We start from the raw sequence: 23,927 nt of genomic DNA, 5'->3' as shown, positions 1-23,927 counted from the left end.
TGTGCCTGTGAGGATGTTTCCAGAGTTGGCTAAATGACAAGGGCAGGTCCACCCTGACTCTGGGCAGCAGCAGCCCATGGGCTGGAGTCTCGGAACAAAGGGGAAGCAGGAAAGTCACAGAGCGCCATCATTCCACCTGCCTGCTAGTTGACCATGACGTGAACTAACTTCCTGCTCTGAGCTCCCGGCCGTGATGGACTGAATTCTCTGAATCCTTGAGCTGAAATAAAGCTTTCCTAAACTGTCCATGTCAGGTATTTTATCTCAGTGATAAAAAGAAATGAATGCAGGGCTGGAGAGATGGCTCAGTCAGGAAGGACACTTGCTTTGTGAGCAGAACCACTGTGTTCAAATAGCCCACACCCATATAAAAAGCCATGCATGGCTGCGTGTACCTGCCACTCCAGCCCTGCAGAGCCTGGTGGACCCTGAGCCTGGTCACCTCGTCTAGTTTGAAAGAGCAAGGTTCTGGTTAAGGGAGACACCGTCTCAAGGCAATAAGGCACAGTGATTGTGGTGGTTTAAAAGAGACTATCTCCCAAAGGCTCTGTATTTGAAAACTTGGTTTCCAGTCCATGGTGCTATTTGGAGAAGCTTAGGAGGCGCGGCATTGCTGGCGGAAGCAGGTCAGTAGGGGCAGGTGCTGAGAGCTTCCGGATTCCAGCCGCTTCTGGTGTGCGCTCTCTCTCTCTCTCTCTCTCTCTCTCTCTCTCTCTCTCTCTCTCTCTCTCTCTCCTTTCATCTTTCTTTCTTTTTTTGAGACAGGTTTTGTATGTGTATGTGTGTGTGTAGCCCTGGCTCTCCTAGAATTAGCTTTGTAGACCAGGCTGGCCTCCAACTCAAGAGAGCTGCCTGCCTCTGCCTCCTGAGTGCTGGGATTAAAGGCGTGCGCCGCCGCCGCCGCCGCCGCCGCCGCCGCCACCACTACTACTACCCAGTTCCTTAATTTTTTTGTAGATTCATTTTATTGTTTTATGTGTATGATTTATGTATGTGCACTATGCGCATACCTGGTGCCCTTGAATGCCTGGTGCCAGAAAAGGGCTTCAGATCCCCTGGAACTGGAGTTACAGACTGTTGCAAGCCGCTCTATGGGTAACGAGAACTGAACTCAGGTCCTCTGCAAGAGCAACAAGCACTTTTTTTGTTTGTTTGTTTTTAGAGACAGGGTCTCTCTGTGTAGCCCTGGCTGTCCTGGAACTTGCTTTGTAGACCAGGCTGGCCTTGAACTCACAGAGATCTACCTGCCTCTGCCTCTCAAGTGCTGGCAACAAGTACTCTTAACTGCTGAGTCAACTCTCCAGCCCTACTCTCTCTTTGTGCTTGTGCTTCAAGATATGAGCTCTCAGCTTGCTGCCCGTCTGCCGGTGGCTGCCTGCCGCCAAGCCTCCCCGCCATGATGGCAATGGAACCATAATCCCAAATAAACCCCCCTTTTTTCTCTATGACTTGTCCTGGTCATGGTGTTTTATCACAGCAAGAGAACAGTAACTAAGACAGAAGTTGTTACCAGGATTGGGGTGTTGCTGCAACCAACCTGAACATGTTGTTTCTGGAGGAATATGGGAAACTTTGGGACTTGGAACTAGAAATTTGTGAGCCTGCTCTATTGGCCAGTGAAGTCCTAGTGGCCAGGAACATGAAAATCAGAGGAGCTGAGAAGTGATGTTGTCCAACATTAAAGTCTTCATTGACTGTTAGAAAAAACTAAGATGTGCAATTATGAATGTGTGTGTGTGTGTGTGTGTGTGTGTGTGTGTGTGTGTGTGTGTGGAGGAACTTGAGAAGGACTTCTGACATGTTGATTTCTCCCCTTCCTTTACTTTTAATATTTAGTTAGTTAGTTAGTTTTTTCAAGACAGGTTTTGGGTTTTTGTTTGTTTGTTTTTTTTCCGAAACAGGGTTTCTCTGTGTAGTTTTGGTGCCTGTCCTGGATCTCGCTCTATAGACCAGGCTGGACTGAAACTCACAGAGATCCGCCTGCCTCTGCCTCCTGAGTGTTGAGATTAAAGTGTGTGTGTGTGTGTGTGTGTGTGTGTGTAACAGCTCTGGCTTGTCCTGGAACTCGATTTGTTGACCAGGCTGGCCTTGAATTTACAGAGATCCACCTGCCTCTACCATCCCCAGCTCTCTTTCCAAAAAAATATTGTGTAAGGGCTGGAGAGATAGTTAGCAGTTAAGAGCACTGGCTTTTCTTACAGAAGGCCTAGTTCACTTTCCAGCACCCTCATGATGGCTCACAGCTGTCTACAACTCCAGATCCAGGGGATCCAACACCCTCTTCTGACCTCTGGGCGGGTAAGAGATGCACAGACATACATGCAAGCAAAGCACCCATCCATATACTTTAAAAAATGTGTGTATGTGTGCAAATATGTGTGGGAACATGTATGTGCACAGCGTGCATGTGTAACCTAAAAGTCAGTTGTCTTCCGTGATCGCCCACCATTTTATTCTTTGAGGGTAGTCTAGGGAGCCAGTTTGCCCCATCACCTTGCACATGCAGGGATTACCATCTCCGCCCCTCCGCTCTTACATGAGTTCCATGGATCCAAACATGCAAGCGCGTTATCCCCTCAACTGTCAACGTCGAATTCACTTCTACCAGAGGACAACTTTGAACTTCTGATCTTCCTGCTTCCACCTTTCTCAAGAGCCACATCCCCACGCATGCATCCCCACATCCAACTACAACAACTACAAGCGGTGCTGGATCAGAAACCCAGGCGCAGGGCATGCCAGGCAAGCCCTCTACCAGCTGAACCTCACCCTCAGAAATTCTGTTTATGAACTCCCAAAGGCAAGGAAACACCGAGCTGTACTCCGGCTTCTCCAAGCGGTACTTACTGAGCCACACGGTCATTTCCATAAGGACTCAGTATTGAACAAGACCACACCCGGGGACTGGATCCAGTTCACCAAGCAACTGCGCCGCGGTTAATGACAGGGAGCGAGAGAGATTGACAAGTGTATTACGTAGTCAGAAACCGAGGCCCAGGACCGGCGGCCAGCGCGCTCACGGGCTGCCCTGGCGCTCAGCGCAGGGGTTTGCCTGGCCTGAAAGCCGCCCCGCGTCACGTGATCCCGGGGCGGAGCCAGCGCGGCCGGCCTCCTCCGGAACGTGCACGCTCTCGCTTTTGCTTCCCGCCGGAGGCTTTTGCGGGGCTCCCCGGGTCCCCGGAGGGGGAAGGGGGGGCAGTGGCGGCAGCTGGGGCTGCAGAAGCAGCCCGGGGGTCCGGAAGTCAACACCATGTCGAGTCTGCACAAGAGCCGGTAAGGAGGAGACCCGAGGGCAGGACTGAGCCTGGACCGCTCCGGCCGGGCCGCGCCTTCTCCCCAGCGGAGCTGTTCAGCGCATGTGCGGCCAAGAATAGCCCCCACCCCCGGCGGAGGGTCCCCAGCACCCACTTCACAACATCATTGCCTGGCGGGGGAGAAGCAGAGATGCTTCTCTACGTTGTTGTCACCTCTCTCTCTCTCTCTCTGGACCCCTTACCCTGGTGTCCCCCTCGTTCAGACCTATTACCCTCCCCACTTCCTGGCTCCAGGCTCCTCTTTTTCCCCCCCCGAAATACTCCTGTTCCTGTGCTCCTTGCTTATGAGAAACACGAGAGAGAACCCGAGGTCTCCAGTCTGGCCTCTTAATTCCCCCTCCTCGCCAAGGCTACATCTTGCCGCGTCGGCTAAATTTTGCTCACTCCAGGACTAATTTTTAGCCTTTTGTCCTTGCCTGAGGGCAGGCCCAAGAAGTCTGTGCCCCCTCCCCCTTGCCCAGCCAAGAGCTGTGGGAGTGGTGGGGAGACTTCAGGTCCGTTGTCTGTAGATCAAATTACTCCTGGTTGCGAAGCTTGCTTGTGTGAATTCAGGTAGCGGTGTGCTGTGGGCTGGCCTTGCCCACAGCAAGTGCCCAGGAAATGCCAGCTCACTAACAGTGACTTGGTGTTAAGGTCTCATTTCAAACCGTTTGACTAGAACACCCCCTCACCCCCCTCCTCTTCGTTGGCATTGCGGACTTTAGAGGAAGAAACTTGTCTTGCCCACTTCCCTAAGCCAGGAGTTGGAGACTGTTGAGGAAGGGGATCTGTGGGCTGCAAGATTGGTCATTAAGCCTGTTACCTTGGGGTTTCCTCTTCTGCCCTTGAAGGATTGCAGATTTCCAGGATGTCCTGAAGGAGCCCTCCATTGTGTTGGAAAAGCTTCGAGAGCTCAGCTTTAGTGGTAAGGCACAATTTTCCTTCCAGGTTCCCTGGAATAGCAGGGCTAAGAGGGAGGGAGAAGCATCAAGACGACACCCAAGGAGGCCAGGCTGATTTCATAGAGCTGCTTGGATGTTGTAGGAGTGGTAACCACCCTTCGGCCCCAGATTACCTGAAGTAGCCTGAAGATTGAAATGGGGTTGACCTTTTGAGCCTAGGAGAGGCACTTGTCATTTCTCAGCTAGTTTCCTGAGTTTCAGAAGTTGCAGGGTGGTTCCCAGTTCCTCTGCCTGGATCAGAGCTGAGCGTGACCTTTGGTTAATGCTAAAACTCAAGCCTTAGAACACCAGCTTTAAGGAGTTGAACATCAGCCATGTTTGACTTTGCCCTTCTCACATGGTTAATGTTCCAGTACAGAGATAGCTGGCTGGCTCTTTACCCTGTCTGTAAAAACACCCCAAGGTGTTTGAATATCTCCTAGTGGCACTGCTCTGCTCCGTAACTTGGCCAGGAAGGAGTTCACATTGCCTGGGTCATGCAGATTCTGAGGTAGGGGCATTGGCTCAGGGACGCCATCGTCAGAGCTGTTCTTGGGAGGTTCCTGGCGGCATTGCAGAAGTTGACCTTCCCATTCTGGAGTGCTGTGGAGGCCCCAGAGGGGAGGCCGTCTGTGGTGATCGCACAGAGCTTGCGTTGCTCATTACGCCTGTGTCCTAATCCTTGGTTCTGTCTACAGATAAGTTCCTTCATCTGTAAGTGAGGATGAGGGAGTTAATCTTCCATACTTACTGGAACTAAAATGGGAATTAGTGAAATCATGGCTGCCTGGCACAGAGCTCTTAACCTGACAGTCTGGTTTGAATTTCACAAATGTGGAATGGCATTTGTGTTCTGTGTCCTGTGCTAGACAAGGAGCATCCACAAACATGTTTCTTGTCTGTCTGAGGCCTCCCCATCTGTGGGAGTTACACACATTAAGTTCATGCTCAAGGTTTTAGATCATTCTGGTTGTGATGGGTGTTATAGACAGCCACAGAGCCATTGTGTGCGAGCAGAGATGCTAATGCCCAGCGTGGTGGCACACACCTTTAATCCCAGAACAGGAGGCAGAGGCACGTGGATCTATGTGAGTTCAAGGCCAGCCTGGTCTACAGGGTGAGTTCCCGCACAGCCAGAGCTACATCGTGAGACCCTTCTCAAAAAGTAAAATAGAAACTAGAGAGCCTGAGGCTGGGCGTATCATTCGGTTCCTAGAGTGTTTACCTAGCATGAACAGAGCCCCACTTTTGATTCTCGGCACCCTGTAAACTAGACATGGTGGCTAAATACACCTATAAATTCTGCCACTCAGCAGGAGGAGGCAGGAGGAGCAGCAGTTCCTCTTTGGCTCCATAGTCAATTTGAGTCCAACCTGGGCTACATGAGCCTCTGCTTCCTCTCCGAAAAGAAGAGCCTGACTCTGAGTAGAGTTGGTAGTTGACAATGACCTTTTTGAAGAAGAAAATATCAAAGATGAGAAGGTTCAAAGAACATTCCAGACAGATGAGGTTCTGGCTGGGGGACAGGGCTGTAGACAGAAATTAGAGTTAGCATCCAGTTTAGACATTTCTTTGGTTGGGAACGGTTCCCGAAGTGCTTCCTGCCTGCTCCACTCCCTGCCAACTGGCTCCAAGGTGTAGGGCTGGGGGGTTCCTGAACTCTGGCTTTGGGTGACCTTTGCCTGCTGTGTCCACAGGCATCCCCTGTGAGGGCGGACTGCGGTGCCTCTGCTGGAAGGTGGGTGTGCCTGGGGTGGGGCTTCTTGGTTTTGGGGTGCCCTGGGTCTTGCATGGACCTCCTCCCGGCCCCTCCTCTCTGTTCCTCTCCTTGCTTGTCTGAGGAAGTCTTTTTGGAAGTTGTGGGGTTTTGTGTTCTCTTGGTATCCTCTCCAGAACTCCTTTGGGGATGGAACACTTCATAATGCCAGCAAAGATTTCCACTTCCTGGTGCCTGTGCGCATTGGAAGTGATGCTCATTGGGACAAAACAGAGGCTAGTTCCCCTTGAAGCCACTAGCTGAGGTGGCGGCAGCATCTGTTCCTGGTTACCAGCCCTTCAATGCCGTGTTCTCTCCTCATTAGAAGAGTCTGTGAGGAAAGCAGAGGGACAGAGCTGGGGCTGGGAGGAGGGGGCCGCTCTTCAGGCCGGAGCTCCTGGTCGCAGGCATCTTGCCTGTTCCTGGCTTCATGAAGCCTTTCTGTTGAGGCCTGTGTGCCTCCACTGCTGTCTAGGACGGGGGCAGGGGTGCTGCAAGAGCTGTACTGTTGTTCCCTGTGCAGATCCTCCTGAACTACCTCCCTTTGGAGAGAGCCTCGTGGACTTCCATCCTGGCCAAGCAGAGGTGAGACCTGCGAAGTGGGGGGTTTTCGCCTCACACAGAGCCTGTCTTGCTTCCTGTGGGTGCTTCTCTGGACTCATCCTTCTCTTCACTCCTGCAGGGGCCTCTATTCTCAGTTCCTGAGAGAAATGATTATCCAGCCTGGCATTGCCAAGGCCAACATGGGTGTATCCAGGGAGGATGTGACCTTTGAGGACCATGTAAGTGAGATTGGCATCAGGGGATGAGTATGGACGTGGGGAGGGGAGAGGCTTGGACCAGGCAGGGGCCCCTTGCTGGAGGACGGGTGGGGCCTGGCCTGCATTCCCGTCAGGTCCTCGCTCTTCATCAGGTTTCCCAGCCCTTGGAAACTGGTGTCTCCCTGCTTATTCTAGGCACAAGCTAACCACAGGAGCCCTAGGCCCAGTTAGTAGCATAAGTGAGAACCATTGTCCCGAGGGTGCTGTGGGAGTCGTCCTGCACCAGGAGCTCTTTGGGCGTGGTCTCTGGAACCCACACCACAGTACTTTTGTTTTTAGTAGAAAGTTAATTAAGCTGAGTGGTGGTGGCACGCGCCTTTAATCCCAGCACTTGGAGGCAGTGAACTCTGTGAGTTCAAGGCCAGTCTGGTCTACAGATTGAGTTCCAGGACAGCCAGAGCTGTTACACAGAGAAACAACTCAAAAAACCAAAACCAAACAAAAAACCAATGAAAGCATTTTTTAGCTTCGTTTGTTTTATGTGTATGAGCAGTTCGCTTGTGTGTATGTGTGTGTGCACTACTGCATGCACACTTGCTTGGAAGAGGGTATCATCCTATGGAACTGGAGTTCGGATGGTTGTGAGCCACCATATGGTGCTGGGAACTGAGGTCCTTTGTTACAGTAGTACATGCTCCATGCTGGGAGGATGCACGATTTTATTTCTAGCACTCAGGAAGCAGAGGCAGGGGATCTCTGAGTTCCAGGCCAGCCTGGTCTACATAGTGAGTTCCAGGATAGCTAGGCCTATATTAAGAGACCCTGTCTCCAAAAATCTAAATAAATAAAAAAAAAAAGAGTATTACATGCTTTTAACCACTGGTCTATCTCTCTAGTCCCCCATTGTTTTCTTTTTAAGATAGAGTCTTGACCTAGTGGTTAAGAGCACTGACTGCTCTTCCACAGGACCTGGGTTCAATTCCCAGCACCCACATGGCAGCTCACAACTATCTGTAACTCCAGCTCCAGGGGATCCAACACCCTCACACAGACATGCATGCAGGCAAAACACCAATGTACATGAAATAAATGTGAATAAATAAATAAAAGCAACAAAAAAACAAAAAAGACAGTCTTGATGGGCGGTGGTGGTGCACATTCCTGTAATCCCAGCACTTGGGAGGCAGAGGCAGGCGGATCTCTGGGGGTTGTGGCCAGTGTGGTCTACACAGTTGAGTTCCAGGACAGCCAGGGCTACACAGAGAAACCCTGTCTCGAAAAAAAGATAGAGTCTTGTATATTTCATGCTGGCCTGGACTCAGTTTATAGCCAAGAGTGACCCTGAACCTAAAAACACTTTTAAAAATTGATTATTAGTCTGTCTGTGGGTGCCAGTGAGGGTTGATGTCATGGCGGACGCGGAGGTGAGAGGATCATTTGTGTCGTCCCGGCCCGCCCCACCTGTGTTGGGGACTGAGCTTAGGTCGTTGCTCGTGCAGCAAACACCTTTGCCCACTAAGGCTCAACATGGATTTGTTTGTTTGTTTTTTTGAGGCAGGATCTTGCTATACAGCCTAGGCTTGTCTCAAACTTGGAATTTTCCTGCTTCAGCCCTCCCAAGATCTGGGATTTATCCCTGGCTAAATGTTCATTTATTTGCCTTTTGATGGGCTTGGAGGTTGAGCAGAGGATCTAAACGTGGTAGGCAATCAACTCTGCCACCACACTGCACGTCTCTCCTCACCCTGGGTTCTTGAGGAAGGTACTAGGATTGTAAAGTTGAAGAAAGCTGGGCAGAGGTAAGGCTGAAAGAAGTGCCTGTCCAAGGCCTGGAGAAAGTCCTGTTTTTCTCTTTCTGTACTGAACTCCTTCATGTATACTTGACAGGGCAGGAAGTGTAGCTGGGCTGGCCCTAGACCCAGATAGGAGTTGACTACCTAAGGCCCTGGTAGATAGTGAGATGACATTCATTCATTCACACCCATCCTCCCAGATAGGAGTTGACTACCTAAAGCCCTGGTAGATAGTGAGATGACATTCATTCGTTCACCCTTTGGACAGCGCTCAGTGAGTGATGGCCACATGCACACTTCTGGCTGGGCGCTGCCTAGAACACTGTCTGCCCTACAGAGCAGGCTGCAAAGCTCTCTGCTGGCTGTGTGGTGTGGAAGTGCCTCTCAAGAACCTGGGAGGCTGGGTCTGTGGGCCTTTGGTAGGAGACTGCTGAGCCGCAGCCCTGCCTGGTCCTGCACACAGCATCTGCTTCTCTCTTCACAGCCGCTCAACCCAAACCCTGAGAGCAGGTGGAACACGTATTTTAAGGACAACGAGGTGCTACTGCAGATTGACAAAGATGTCAGGTAAGAGGTTCCCATGGGCTTTCTGCTGCAGGGTGGCCTCGAGAGGGTCTGTACCTGCAGTGCGGTACCAAAGGGCACTGGAGCCTGTATGTCTGGTTTCAGTGACAGCTTCACGCATTGACCTTGGGCAGGCGACTCAGGCTCTCTGAACTTTTCTGGAAGCAGAAGTGAGGCGGCTCAGGTTAAGGGCATGTGCAGTCTGGGTCTTCACATATAATTTGAATTGTTGGGCTGCCTTTAGCATGCTACAGAGGCCTTTGAAATGCTCAGTTGCCTTTAGAGAAGGGTCCTGGGAGCTGATCCCCCTTCACTTGCAGCAGCCTGACTGAGAGTCCTCTCTGGCACCCACTCCTTGTTTAGACGGGAGAGTCGTGCACAGCGACTCCGTGGCATTCCCAAGGAATTCTGCCTGCAACAGCACAGGCCAGCTGCAGCCATGTGAGGAGGGCTGGAGGTTTACCTGAGGAGACAGACACTCAACCTGTCAACACGGAGGCAATTGCAGAGGCTGCACTGTGAGGGAAGAGAAGCTGGTGCTCTGAGGGACTAGGGGCCTCCTTAGAGGTGACTCAGCATGAGATGCCAGGCGAGAGGAGGATGGGAGGCGTGGGGCTGTGTGGAAGAGCCTCCTAGCCTGAGGAACTGATGTAGGCGTGCCCCGAGGCTTGGGATAAAGTCTACAGGAAGATCCTTACCCCCTGAGTGCTGCATCTCTGCCCAGATCCCTTGCTAGGCGCCCTCTGGATGCCCGAATCGGGTGGCACAGCGGGCGCTTGGTGCTTTCTTCTCACACTGGCCCTGGAGCAGCCCTACCCATGAGATGCTATACTGGTCAGGTTTAGGTGACGAGTCTCGTCCTGCAGTAGTTTGGGGGAGCAGTTAGGGGCTCGGGCTCTCTCTCCCATTGGTGACAGCAGTAGCTTGTCCAGAAGGCCAGCATGCAGTGTGCTGTGCCTGGGAGAAGTGCACATGAATGCAGTGCCCTGTCATGCTCCAGATGCCCCCTGCTTGCTGTTCCTTGAGCATCTCTTCATGTCAGCAGAAGGTGTTCTGTTGTACTTAACCAAGCCTTTCCTGTGGACAATGACCATGTTTAATCCTTGTGCATATCCATGCATCTACAGACAGATGCATGTAAGTGTATGTGTGTGTATAAAATGTTTTTGCTGGGGATTGAACTCAGGACTTGACTCCTTATAAATATCAGACATACTTATGTACATGTATATATAGTGCATGTTAGGCAGGTGTTCTACCACCAAACTATAGCCTTGGCTCCTACACAGTGCGTTTGACATGGACAGGTGTTGTGGTTACGATAATTAGGCTTTATGACCATTAAGACACTTAGAAAATGTACACATATGCATATCTCTTCACAAACACATATGAAATGAACATGTATATGGATATGTAATTTCTACTGCCTTTCTAAAAACAGTGTTTTGGGGATTAAAATACTATTACTTCAGTTTTTGAAACAAAGTTTTACACTAGTCAAGGCTACTCAGGAACTCACTTTGTAGCTGAAGCTGGCCTTTAACTCAGGGCAATCCTCCTGCCTCAGGCCTTCCAAGTACTTGATTACAGGTGTGAGTCGTCATACCCGCTGAACTGTTATAATTACAAACAAGCAAACAGCTGGAGAGTAGCTCAGTGGTAGAGCACTTGTCTAGCATGGACCTAGGTTAATCCCAGCACTGTAAAATAAATCAATCCAGTAACTATCATTGTTATCAATCAATGATAACATTCTTTCCATTCCAATAGGAGGCTGTGTCCAGATATATCCTTCTTCCAAAGAGCCACTGAGTACCCCTGCCTCCTCATCCTGGACCCACAGAATGAGTTCGAGACCCTTCGTAAGCGGGTGGAACAGACAACATTGAAATCTCAGACGGTGGCCCGGAACCGGAGCGGGGTCACAAATGTAAGAGCCAGCTGGGGACCTGGGTCTTTTTCTTTGTAAGATTTATTTATTTTGTTCGAGTGTTTGCCTGCATGTGCATATGTGCTCCATGTACATGTGTGGTGCCTATGGAGGTCAAAAAAAGGCATTGGATGCCCTGGAACTGGAGTCAGGAGTAATTGTGAGTGCTAGGAATTGAACTCTGGTCCTCTGCAAGAGCAAGTGCTCTTAACTGCTGAGCCTTCACTCCTGCCCCATGGGGTCCTTTCTTTTTTAAAAGATTTATTTATTTATCTATTTATTTATGTATGTATGTGTATGAGTGCTGTATTTGCATGTATGCTTGCACACCAGAAGAGGGCATCAGATCCCATTACAGATGGTTGTGAGCCACCATGTGGTTGTTGGGAATTGAACTCAGGTCCTCTAGAAGAGCAGCCAGTGTTCTTAACCTCTGAGTCATCTCTCAAGCCCCTGGGGTCTTTTCTTAACAGACTGTCCCCTGCATGTCTCCTTTGGTCCACTGGCCCCAGCGCACTGGGTGCTTGCTGAGGGTTGGTGCCAGGGCCTTTCTATTGTTCCAGCAGGGTATACTAGCTGCAGGGTGCGGACGGCTCTCTCCTCGTGCTCAGGCTCTGCCTCAGGTGAAATGGAGATGGTTCTGAGAGAGAAGGCCTGGGTGTGAAGAGGGCAGTACTGGGGTGGCTAGCAGCCCATCCAGGTCTGGGTACCAGCTTCAGCTGACCTGTATGGCAGCCAGGGAAGGATGGAGAAGAAACAGCATTCCAAGTGTTGTGGGGAGCATGTGCCAAAGTCTTCATATGTGAGAGAATGCCAGTGCTCAGGAAATGGGGGTCAGGCTAGTGACTCTGCTGCAGAAGACAAGAGCCCACCCCAGTGGCCACTGTGTCCCCCTCCCAGAGGCCATCTAGCGATGTCCCTGTGACCCACTGCAGGCAGGGATCACGAAGCCACTGGTCACTGCCATGTGTGCTACACACGTGCCGCCATGTCCTGAACACCCTGGAGGAAATCACCCAGCTGTTTCTCAGGCCCAGGGCTGGTGGTCAGTTTTGGATTTGTGTTGACTGTTGATACTTATTTACCATATAAATGTAATTTATCTTTTTTTTTAAACTTTATTATTGTACAAGGGTCAAAATGGATAGGACAGTATAGATGTAGCGGGCAAACACTGCCCTGATGAGCTTCATGTGCCCCTTCTGATGGCCATGAATGTGCCAAAGGTGCCGCCACTCTGCATCATGGTTTTCCCAATGCCGCCCATCAGCTCCCAACCCACATTCCAATCCCAAGATAGGAGAAGGTGCCAAACAGTGCCCAGCCGCCATGCCCATGGCACAGCAAAGCCCGTCTTTACCTGGTGGAAGCAGCTGGGCTGGGACTGCCTGTAGGGACCCAGGACCACTGGCATCCCATGCGCCGCTTCATGGTCTCACACCGAAAGTCTAATTTATCATTTGTATTGTGGAAAAATAAATGAAGGCCCCATGGCTAGAAGCCGTGAGACAGCAGGGGGCAATGCTCCAGGTCCTAGAACAGCTGGTGGTGGGAGGTCAGGCGGGGCCTCTGTCCCGAGGGCTGGGGGCTCGTGGAGTATTCTGAGCAGGCAGCAGGTGTCCTTGGCCATGGAAGGGATATCAAAAGAGATGGCCGCATTTGTCTAGGCCAGAATTTGCTGTCTGGTTAGAGCAGGGACAGATCTGGGACTCAGAAAGGGGTAAACCCTGAGGGTTGTTGAGCTCCAGGATCTGGCAGACCCCACCACGATGGCAGCTGCTATGTCCAAAAACGGTGTATGACCTTATTCATTTGGACCCACTGCTTTGGGACCTGTAGTGAGTAGTGACTTGTTCCCACGTGTCACTGGCTTTCATATCGGCGGGAAAGCTCTCCTGTGCAGCCTCCCCAGCAGGGAATGGAGGGTTGTACACATTTCTTTTCCCAGCGTTGCTAACTAGTCAAGATGCTGATGGGGCAGTGAGGACAGATGCTGCCACTCCTGGTCCCATGTACCTGCCTGGGGTTAGTGTCAGCATTTAGGCATCTGTACTGGCCTGCCCTTAGGGTCCTGACAGGGTATATCCTCAGCTGTAGCCACTAAGAGCATCCACTGTGTGCATTTCCTGTTTCCTTACAAAAGGAAGGCTTCGCCTGTCTCCTCCCCTCCCCCTCCCCCCTTCACCATCTCTGCCCTTTCTCTCTCCTCCCCTCAATAAACCTCCCATGTGGGCCCTGTGGTGACTCTTTCACGCCAGTTTTAAAATACAACAGTTAGGGTCCACCAGAGTTGTTGGGCATAGCCCAGGCTTGGTGAAGGAACCCTGGCTCGGTTTTTGTGCCTCCCTCTTGGCGTGGACGCTGATTGCCTGGACGAAGGCCCAACCTTGTTAATCCTTTCCCTATAGTATTGTCTGTGCGGGTCATGCTGTACCCATTTTACCTTTGGATCTGATCCTGAAGCTCCATCCCTAGGCTTCTGGACCTGTAGTGGGGTCAGTTAAGTCAATCTCCTGTGTGACTCTGGGCATGATCGCTCCTGGCCTGCCTGGCTGAGGAACAGTTAGAGGAAATGATGTCATGGAAAGCAGGTTCTTGGAAAGCTGGAAGCACTTCTTGGGAGAAACCTGTTCCAGCAGCTTGGCGCACAGGCTCTGGGCTAGCCAGTCCAGGTTCAAGTCTGTGTGGGCCTGTTTCCTCGTCTTGAACTCTTCAGAGGTGGTACTGTGGCTCAAAGCTGGAATCTGAGGCAGGAGGATCAGCTCCAGGCCATCCTCAGCTAGATGATGAGTTGGAAGTCCAGTCTGAAGCATGTTAAGTTCTGTGAAAACAGAAAGTGGCCTTGAGAGAAGGTGGAGGAGTATGGTCTGTTCCTGGGCTGCGTGTGTTTCTGTCATATACGTGTATGACGGGTATGTAGAGATAGCCTGGGCTCCCTGGACTCCTAAGACAGCCTCGTACAGCTCTGCACCCACTGCTGGAACAGGCAGATCTCCTAAATTTCCTGAGGTTCGGCAGAGCCACTGATGTTGTGGACCCTTTTTCTTGTTGTGAACTGGTTTTATGCAGTCCAGGTTGGCCTAGAACTCTGTATGTAGCTGAGGCTGGCATCGAACCCCTCATCCTCCCGACTACCTGCAAGTGCTGGGATTTACAGGCCTGCACCACCACATGCAGCCAAGTCTTTATTTTCAGTTGAAGTATACATACTTAAAAATGCACACATGGGCTGGAGAGATGGCTTAGAGGTTAAAGAGCATTGACTGTTCTTCTGGAAGTCCTGAGTTCAATTCCCAGCACCCACATGGTGGCTCACAACCGTCCATAATGAGATCTGGTGCCCTCTTCTGGCCTGCAGGGATGTGTGCAGACAGAACATTGTGTACATAATAAATGAATACATCTTTTTTTTAAAAAAAATGCACACATTTTATGTATATAGTTAGATTTGTTTTTCTTTTTTTTTTTTCCTTTTTTTTAACAATTTTTTTTTTTAAGATTTATTTATTTATGGCCGGGCGGTGGTGGTGCGTGCCTTTAATTCCAGCACTTGGGAGGCAGAGCCAGGCAGATCTCGGTGAGTTTGAGGCCAGCCTGGTCTCCAGAGCGAGATCTAGGACAGGAACCAAAGCTACACAGAGAAACCCTGTCTTGAAAAAAATTAAAAAAAAAAAAAAAAGATTTATTTATTTATTATGTATACAGTGTTCTGCTTGCAGGCCAGAATAGGGCACCAGATCTCATTACAGACAGTTGTGAGCCACCATGTGGTTGCTGGGAATTGAACCCAGGTCCTCTGGAAGAGCAGCCAGTGCTCTTAACTTCTGAGCCTTCTCTCCAGCCCCAGATTTGTTTTTCTAATGGATGCACCTGTATCACCACCAGTCAAGATGAAGATTTCTCACTGTGCAGGAGACCCTTTCCCTCTCCCCGTCAGTTCCTTTACCACAGAATTTACCTTTGTTTTGTTGTTGTGTTTGGTTGGTTTGCTTTGTTTTCTTTGTTTTTGTTTTTAAAGACAGGGTCTCACTCTGTAGCCCAGGCTGGCCTCGAACTCACAGAGATCCGCCTGCCTCTGCCTCTGAATGCTGTGATTAAAGACTTGTGCCACCGCCCTGCTGTGACATGTCTTTAACCTAGTCGACACTTCAGTGTCTTCCTACAGCCTCCAGCTGCCTCTTCTTGTGGCTGACCGGCTCCTCCAGGCCCTGTCTTGCCCAGAAGCTAGGACATTAAGTCGAGTTGGCCTTCATGGGAACATCTGACCCGCTAACGGGCTCTCTTCTTCTCCCCAGATGAGCTCCCCACACAAGAGCAGCACACCGCCGGCGCTGAACGAGTATGAAGTTCTGCCCAATGGCTGTGAAGCCCACTGGGAGGTGGTAGAGCGGATCCTGTTCATCTATGCCAAGCTCAACCCTGGCATCGCTTATGTGCAGGGCATGAATGAGATCGTGGGCCCCCTCTACTATACTTTTGCCACTGACCCCAACAGCGAGTGGAAAGGTAGACAGGCTCTTAGCCTCCTGAATTTCCCAGGGCTGGCTCCCTAGGGAAAGAGAATGGGACTGATGGGCCGTATGGGGCTCCGGAGCCTCATCTGCTTTCAGATGCCTGTGCTCATGGCAGAGCAGGTGCTGGCCTGGGTTGCACCTAAGACCCTTTCCAGCTCTGCCTTCTAGAATGCTGCTGTTCACTGATCTGTTGGTACTTGTAACTTCCTGTAGAATAGATGGTCACAAGCAGCTGAACGATGTGACCCATGGGCATAGTGTATGATAAACTGCCGAGTGGACGTGGGCCTAGAAGGTGAGGCAGAAGTGGTAGTACCCTTAGAGGTGACAGGGGTCAAGGTGAGGGACCCATTCCAGCCTCCACAGGTGCAGCGGGGTGACACATAGAAGTGGGGTGTATGTCCAGGGTGCGAGGTGAGGAGGGACTGAAGAACACCTCATTCCCTGTGGCCACCCACACCTCACTGTCTGTCCCAGAGCATGCTGAAGCCGACACCTTTTTCTGCTTCACCAACCTCATGGCTGAGATCCGGGACAACTTCATCAAGAGCCTGGATGACTCCCAGTGCGGCATCACCTACAAGATGGAAAAGGTGTACTCCACCTTGAAGGACAAGGATGTAGAACTCTACCTGAAACTGGTGAGGACCAGACCCACAGGCAGGACCCATTGACAGAGCATGCAGGTAGGGCACAGGCCAGGCACACAGCTGCCTGAGTCTGGGGGCTGGAAGTGGCTGCAGTTGAGAACACTGGGCATTTACTGGGGACACGGGCCCAGCGCCAGGGCATGCTGACCCACGTGCTGAGGCAGGCCTGGGAGCCTGGCAGCTGAGCATAGAAGCCCAGGAGGCTGGGAGCGGGTGGAAAGTTCGGAGTGGTGCTTGTAGGCTTGAATGTGGTGGCGCACGCCTTTAGTCCCAGCACTCGGGAGGCAGAGCCAGGCGGATCTCTGTGAGTTTGAGGCCAGCCTGGTCTCCAAAGCGAGTTCCAGGAAAGGCGCAAAGCTACACCGAGAAACCCTGTCTCGGAAGAAAAAAAAAAAAAAAACAAGGAAGAAGATACAGGTGTTTAGCACCAAGCCCAGCCACCTTAGTTCAGTCCCTGGGCCCCCATGGTAGAAGGAGAGCTGACTCCTGCAAGTTGTCCTTTACTCTGCATCCCTCCCTCCAAGAAATACATTCAAACTGTAATACGCTTGTGTATTTCATAAAATAGTCAGTTTAAGCTAGACAGGGAGACACATCCTAGGATAAGATTCAAGCCAGCCTGACCTACATAGTGAGTTTAAGACCATTTTATATGGAAACCTACCTTAAGAAAAAATTAAGGAGCCAGATGGTAGTGGTACAAAATCCCAGTACTTGGGAGGCAGAGGCAGGCAGATCTCTGAGTTTGAAGCCAGCCTGGTCTACAAAGTGAGTTCCAGGACAGCCAGAGCTGTTACACAGAGAAACCCTGTCTCCAAAACAAGCAAAACAAAACAAACCTAAAAAAAAATTTAAAAAGACACATTTTTACATATAAATGTTGCAAGTGTTGTGGGATAGGGATGTGGCTCCGTTGATGGAGTGCTTGCCTAGCATGCATGAAGCCCTGGGCTCCACTGGGTTCCATTCTCAGTGCTGTATTAGCCAGCCACAGTGGTACATGCCTGTAATCTCAACTCTCAGAGGTGGAAGCCAGGGATATCAGGAGTTTAAGGTCATACCTGGCTTCATGGTGACTTTGACCCCAACCTGGGCTGTACATAAAAAAACATTAAAAAAAAAAAAAAAAAAAAAAAAAAAAAAAAAAAAAAAAATGAAGCCAGGCATGGTGGCACACACCTTTAATCCCAGCACTCAGGAGACAGAGGCAGACAGATCTTTGTGAGTTCAAGACCACCTTGGTCTCAAGTTCCAGGACAGCCAGGGCTGTTACCCAGAGAAACCTTGTCTCAAAAAACAAAACAAAAACAAAACCATAAACAATGAATAGGAACAACAACAACAAAAAGCCAATACTCAGGAAGCAGAGCGAGGCAGATTTCTGTGAGTTTGAAGCTAGCCTGATCTGCACAGTGGGTTCAAGACCAGCCAGGGCTATATGATGAGACCCTGTCTAAAAAACAAGTTTATAAAATGTTTTGTGGAAAAAAAAAAAAAAACATATGGACACATGTACTTTTTTTTAATATTCTTTTTTTAAAAGATTTATTTATTTATTATGTATACAACATTCTGCCTCCATGTATGCTTGCACGCTAGAAGAGGGTACCAGATCTCATCATTACAGATGGCATGTGGGTGCTGGGAATTGAACTCAGGACCTCTGGAAGAGCAGCCAGTGCTCTTAACCTCTGAGCCATCTCTTCAGCCCTTTTAATATTCTTATTTTATTTTATTTTGGTTTTTTGAGACAGGGTTTGTCTGTTTAGTCCTGGCTGTCCTGGAACTCACTTTGTAGACCAGGCTGGCCTCAAACTCAAGAGATCTGCCTGCCTCTGCCTCCCCAGCAGGGGGATTAAAGGCGTGCACCACCATGCCTGTCTTGAAGCATTCATTTTTAAATGAGTACGGATGCTATTTTTGCTGTGTAGTGTATGCTGTTTCTGTTAATACCCTCTGTGGCTCACCAAAGTGCTCCTCTCCTGGGGATTCCTGTTCTGTGAGGTGGTTTCATGGGTTATGGAAGCTGAGCACAGGTACTGTGCCGGGTGCTGGTCCTTGTGCATGTGGTGAGCCATCGTTTCCAAATCTGAAGGGCTTCTAGTGTGTCTTGAAGAAATTGAAAGGTACGGCAATGTTGGGTGGGCCAGCAGCAGCTGCCCCTCCAGTGGGCGGAGACTGCGCCCCTCCGAGGGCCCTAGCGGGGCTTGCTCCTAGGCTCTGTTTTCTTTGTGCAGCTGACCCCGATCCCTGCTGTCTCCCCAGCAAGAGCAGAACATCAAGCCCCAGTTCTTCGCCTTCCGCTGGCTGACGCTGCTGCTGTCGCAGGAGTTCTTGCTGCCTGACGTCATCCGCATCTGGGACTCGCTCTTCGCCGACGACAACCGCTTTGACTTCCTCCTCCTGGTCTGCTGTGCCATGCTCATGTGAGTGGGGCCATGGTTTGCCCTGTCTGTAAGGAAAGCTGACCGGGTATCGGGCAAGCGGGACTTGCTGAGGGTGAAGGAGTAAGTGGAGGGCTGCCGGCCTGCTCCTGGGACAGCCAGGCCGCAGCTGTGGCTGCTTGTTTCCTTGCAGACTGATCCGGGAGCAGTTGCTGGAGGGGGATTTCACCGTCAACATGCGGCTTCTGCAGGTAATGGGCACTGGAGGGGAAGCCAGCCTCGGCCACAGGGCAGACACTTTCCACCCTCCACCCTGCAGCAGCCACTGTGGCAGGCTGGCACAGAAACAGGAGCATGTATTGTGGGTTCAGGGTCCAGACTTCTGGACCACATCTGGTTTGGATCTGAGTTGAATCCTGGTCTTCACAGGCCTTGAGTAGTGCACGTCCTTGCCCTCCAGGACTCTGGACGATAAGATGAAGGTAGTGGATGTTGCTGATGGTGCTCAGGCAGGGAGGTGTGTGTCAGGAGGGTCTGACAGCCAGCCTGAGGCTCACCTGTGTTCTGCTCTGCTTGTCATGTGACTTGAGCCAAGTGACATTTTCTAGGCCTCAGTGTCTTCACCAACTCCTGGCTTAGGGTTGGTTTTCAGACACCTCACTAGCTAGGTCTGTAAGATGGATGGGGCTCCTCAGGGGCTACACTGCCCGAAGCAGCTCCAGCCTCTGCATGGGTGTGGCTCCAGGTTCTGTGTCAGGAAATGGGAGGGCTGAGGCCTTGGGCACCCCTGTTCTAAGACAGGCTGTGAGACCCTTTGGACCTCGGGAGTTGTGACCTCAGTGACACGCAGTGTTTGGAGCGGGATACTCGGGGTGTCCGGTATACCATGGTCTCTGCCCTGGTGCCATACCATGGTACCATCTGTGTGGGCAGGCGGTGGGTGTGTTGAGTGGAACCCAGTGCGGCGGCTCCAAGAGCACATTGTGATCTTCTTGGTGTCCAGGATTACCCCATCACAGACGTCTGCCAGATCCTACAGAAAGCCAAGGAACTCCAAGACTCGAAGTAACCTGGTAGCAAGAGGCCTGGGCTTGGAAGAGCAGCCACCTGCGCTCTCCACCCTGGTTTGTGGGACCCAGAGCAGCCAGTGGGAAAGGCAGCCTGAGGGCAAGCTGCAAGCTTGGCCAGCTCCAGGTCTTCCCACCCTGGTTCCCATGGTCCAGGCTCCTCCTCCTGGAGCACACTATGCTGTGCTCCTTCCCAGTGCTCGGCCCTGCCGCCCTCCCTGCACTTCAGCCCTGTGCCCCTCCGCCCAGGCTGCCGAGCAGGGCTGGAGCCCTGAGACCCCCTCCGCCCAGGCTGCCGAGCGGGGCTGGAGCCCTGAGACCCCCTCCGCCCAGGCTGCCGAGCGGGGCTGGAGCTCCTGAACTGGTTTCCTGGGGCTGGGGCATTTGGAGCACAGGAGGCTGGCAAGGGCCCTGCCATGCCTCTGCCAGTAGCTCCATGTCCTTTGTGCTTTCATCCTCCCCTGACCTGGTCAGGGTGAGGTAACTGGCGATGGCCAGAAACCGTTTCTGAGTGTTGGTGCTCAAGCTGCTTGGGGAAGTGAGCCCAGAAGAGCTGCGTGACTGCCAGTTCTCGGTCCACCTTTTGTCTCTCCTGCCTGGTGTGTTTGCTCATGGCCCCAGGTGTCTCTGTGTCTCTGCTTGTGTGTGTGTGTACATGTGTGTTCACACGTGCCCTGGACGTGGAGTGAGGGTATGTTGGAGTCCCTCTAAGGTCCTGCTTCCTCTTTTCTGTGTCTCCTACCTCTGCCTGTCTCCCTCTTCCTCTGCCAGAGGTGTGTGTGACTCCTGTTCCTTCCCCTCCATTTCTTGTTACCCTTCTCTTGGGGTGCCTTACCCCAAACCTCTTCCCCTCTCCTCCTCTCTCTCTCTGCTTCCTGAAGCCAGCAGTCAGAAGGAGGAGTGTGGCTTAGTAAGACCCCTGAAGGCCAGCCTTGGCTTGGGCATTCTGTTCCCATCCCCAGCCCAAGGTCCCCTAGTCAGAGGACCCCACAGTGGCTCGTGAGAGAGCCCTGGCCTGTCCGCTCATGGAAACCACGTGCTGCTGACGATGGTGGGCTGTGAGACTCGGAGTCTCTTGCCTATCTTCTGCCTCTTTGGAGAAAGAGGGGGGAGGAGGAGAGTCATTTCAGGGCCTCCTGGAGACTCATCACCTCAGAGGTCAAGGATGTCCCAGCTGTGCTGGGCCTGGGGGGCGGAGCCTAAGCATTTCAGTAGAGCTGTCATCCCTGTGGCTTCCATGTTCCCACCAAGGGTGTGCCAGTCTCATCAAGGGCAAGGGGACCAAAGATGCCTCTGTGTGTCCAGGAGAGCTGCATCTGTCCTCTCCTCCTACGGGGCTGTAGAGGTGTTGGGCTGTCTCCCGGCTCTGCGCCAGTGTGCCCCTAGCCGCTCCCTGGTCAGCAAGTAGACTTTTTCTGACCTTGCCCCTTCCCTCCTTTTATGTGGAGGCCAGGTTGTTTGGGTCCTGAAGGTAGGTGGACCGAAAAGGTCCTCACCGTCTGGTTGGCCCCAGGAACTGCAGCAGCCACCTGAAGCCTTCCTGAGCCCGGTGGAGAGGGCTTGCTGCCTTCCCAGGCCGCACTCCGAGGAGTACGCAGTGAGCGTTCTCGGGTGCCGCTGGGACTCCGTGCTTGCCTTTTTCCCGTTTTGCTACCTTCTCCCCCAACACACAATATTTGGGTGTTTTGTTTTTTTTTTTAACTATTTATTTAGACACAGGCTATTTATTGCAGATTGGCAAGTGACTTGAGGCAGTGGGTGGCTGGTGGTGGCTGGGATGGTAGAGTTGGTGGCATGGATTGTCTTAATTTCCCAAGGTTAACTCTGACATCCTCTCCCATCCCTGGCTGGGAGGGCTGCCAGCTCTACACTAGAACTGTGTGAGAAGGTCAGAGCTGGTACATTTGCTGTACTCAGAGATACAGGACACATGCACTCCCAGCATCTGGCCGTCCCCTCATCTAGGACCTGTCACTGGTAGTTCAGCCCCAGCATTGACCTCTTCATTGTCTGGAAGCCAGCGGACACTGCCTGGGACACCCAGGGTATTCCCTTTTGCCTCTCCCTCCCTCCCTCCCTCTCTCCCTCATCTCCTTGCCTCTCTTCCTTCCTGGGACCATGCTACTGGAATCACTGCATCCGATTGGTTTCTGTGGGAGACCTGCATCCTGTGCCCACTGCTTGGTCCTTGGGATGAAGGCCAAGGACACACAGACTCTTCTTGAGTAGGGTGGCTCCCCTGTTGGGTGTTGCCCGAGGAAAAGACTTGTCCTCTGAGGACCTGCAGCTTCCCCCCCGGAAGCGGCCCCCAGGAGCTCCGCAGGTCCCCCTGAGGGTCAGGACGGCAATGGCTTTTGTGTTGGCATCCGTTCCGAGTCAGTGCTGTTCATGAGTTGTCTTTAATAAACCGTGTGCTCTTTACCATGTGGATTGGTCCTTCGATGGCCCGACGTGAGACTTTGGAGCAAGGGCAAAGTCAGAGTCCCTTCTACTGTTCTAAGAAAGACCAGGAAGTGCTTTCCAGGAGAGCCTGCCTCTTCCAGTTCAGCTGCCAGTCAGAAGGAGATGGGTGGGCTTAGGAAGGAGGGCTCTGCCAGTACACACTTCATTATTCATTTTTAAGTTGTAGTTGTGTGCGTCCTGTGGGTTAAGAAGTCTTGCTGCAGTCAGTCCCATCATGTGGGTCCCAGAAATCAAACCCAGGCCACCAGGCCTGGTGGCAGATACCTTTACCCACAGAACCATCTCACCTGCTTCTGGCAGTGCACTGTTCTTTAGGTTAGTTAAGACTTAGTTTTAGAGACAAGAGTTTTGCTATGTAGTCCAGGCTAGCTTCAAGCTCTGTTCATCCTCTTTTAGTCTCTGAGGCAGGGGCCTCTGCCTCCTGAGTGTTGGGATTAAAGGCGTGTGCCAGCCCACCTGGCTCAATCAGGAGTGTTTCATATGCTAACTGTAAACTCGGAAAATAATAAAATGCTACTTGCAATACCTAAGAGAAATTAAAGTTCTTATGAATTTTGTGCTTCTCATGAGCCCAGGCCCTCACGCACATCAAGCAAGCACTGGACCTCTGGGCCAGAACCACAGCCCCATGAATACTGAGCGTTGTAAAGCCTTGGAAGAAGTTGATGGAGGTGCAGAGAAAAAGAGGGCACTACTTACTCTGCGTTCCCAGGCTGGAAGAACTTCTCTCCATTCCCAGTATCTAGAACTCTGCAAAGTGAACGGGTGGGTTCTAGGTGTATATAGTTGAATGAATGAATCTTTTCCAGCTGGTGAGAAAAATGAAAATTCCTTCTCTAGCTTAAACAACTCCCGGCTAAATAAGCCCAAGACTGGGAGTGTGGTAAGAAGGTGGTGATTTGGGATGGTGGGTGGAACGGTTCCAGCTCACCGAAATTTAATAGTAAATGAGCTGGGGATCCGGGAGTCTGGTGCACTAACTCAAGCCCAGCTCTGGGTAAATGTGGTCCCCATCAAAATTCCAGTGTGGCCACGTGTGGTGGCACAGACCTGTGGTCTCAGCACTCCACAGAGGATCCTGGCGAATCTGAGACCGGCCTGTGTAGTTCCAGTCTTCCTTGCCTGAAACAAAATTGCTATGACATGGAAGTGTAGCTCAGTGGAGAGTATCTGCTTTGCTTGCCTGAGCCTGTGGGTCCTAACACACGCGCACACACACGCACACGCGCGCACACACACACGCACATGCACACGCATACGCACATGCACACACACACAGTCATTTTTCACAGAAAAAGGAAAGAATCTGAAAATGTGTTAGGGAGTACCTGACATAATTGTGAGCAAAAGGACAAAGCTGGAGGCCACGTGACTTTAAAATCCTAGTTTATGGTAATCAAAACAGCACGATGTGGACAGAAATAGATGACATCGAGTTTATTCCCAGCACTCGGGAGGCAGAGGCAGGTGAATCTCTGTGAGTTCAAGGCCAGCTTGGTCTACAGAGCAAGTTCTAGGACAGCCAGCGCTGCTACACAGAGAAACCCTGTCTTGAGAAACAAAAAAAAAAAAAAAAAAAAAAAGAAGAAGACATCAACCTTTCATGTGTATGTGTGCTTGCCTGCTGTATGTGTACGTGGTGCCCATGGAGGCTAGAAGAGGGCACCAGACTCCCTGAACTGGAGTTACACATGGTTGTGGGTTGTGGGCCACCCTGTGGGTGCTGGGAACTGAACCCAGGTCCTCTGCAAGAGCAGCCAGTGCTCATAACTTTTTTTTTTTTTTTTTTTGGAAAGAATGTCTTACCA

At 51.4% G+C, this 23,927-nt stretch overlaps 2 protein-coding genes across 4 annotated transcripts in view; one reads left to right on the top strand and one right to left on the bottom strand.

Moving 5' to 3' along the window:
- The window catches only part of Zer1 (zyg-11 related cell cycle regulator), a 40,291-nt gene extending 37,273 nt beyond the window's left edge, over positions 1 to 3,018 (bottom strand). Inside the window, exon 1 of the mRNA XM_028883236.2 lies at positions 2,848 to 3,018. The gene's annotated coding sequence lies outside the window, so the exon portion shown is untranslated. The remainder of the gene's footprint in view (positions 1 to 2,847) is intronic.
- Positions 3,019 to 3,104: 86 nt separating this feature from the next.
- Tbc1d13 (TBC1 domain family member 13) lies at positions 3,105 to 22,655 on the top strand. Of its 3 annotated transcripts, XM_028883240.2 has the most exons (12): positions 3,105 to 3,273; positions 4,145 to 4,218; positions 5,932 to 5,972; positions 6,514 to 6,575; positions 6,673 to 6,772; positions 9,029 to 9,111; positions 10,882 to 11,041; positions 15,337 to 15,547; positions 16,033 to 16,196; positions 18,471 to 18,631; positions 18,783 to 18,840; positions 19,593 to 22,655. In XM_028883240.2, exons 1-12 carry the CDS (start codon positions 3,251 to 3,253, stop codon positions 19,656 to 19,658), a joined length of 1,203 nt encoding a protein of 400 aa, XP_028739073.1. In that variant the 5' UTR covers positions 3,105 to 3,250; the 3' UTR covers positions 19,659 to 22,655. The 3 variants fall into 3 exon arrangements, with proteins under 3 accessions (XP_028739073.1, XP_037060498.1, XP_037060499.1); XM_037204604.1 differs by lacking the exon at positions 5,932 to 5,972 and having other exon boundaries at positions 3,256 to 3,273; XM_037204603.1 differs by lacking the exons at positions 18,783 to 18,840; positions 19,593 to 22,655 and having other exon boundaries at positions 18,443 to 18,630.
- The last annotated feature ends 1,272 nt before the right edge of the window (positions 22,656 to 23,927 follow it).

The sequence above is a fragment of the Peromyscus leucopus genome, chromosome 4 (assembly GCF_004664715.2).
Source record: "Peromyscus leucopus breed LL Stock chromosome 4, UCI_PerLeu_2.1, whole genome shotgun sequence".
In the NCBI taxonomy this organism is placed as follows: domain Eukaryota; kingdom Metazoa; phylum Chordata; class Mammalia; order Rodentia; family Cricetidae; genus Peromyscus; species Peromyscus leucopus.
The sequence above is the reverse complement of the archived record's forward strand: the minus strand, read 5'-3'. Positions and strand labels throughout refer to the sequence as shown.

Excerpts from the sequence above, each read along its gene's own strand:
- Tbc1d13 (XM_028883240.2), top strand. The coding sequence starts at position 3,251 with ATGTCGAGTCTGCACAAGAGCCG. Across the intron at positions 5,973-6,513 it reads TGCGGTGCCTCTGCTGGAAG|ATCCTCCTGAACTACCTCCC; the intron begins GTGGGTGTGCCT and ends TTCCCTGTGCAG. Across the intron at positions 15,548-16,032 it reads CCCCAACAGCGAGTGGAAAG|AGCATGCTGAAGCCGACACC; the intron begins GTAGACAGGCTC and ends TGTCTGTCCCAG.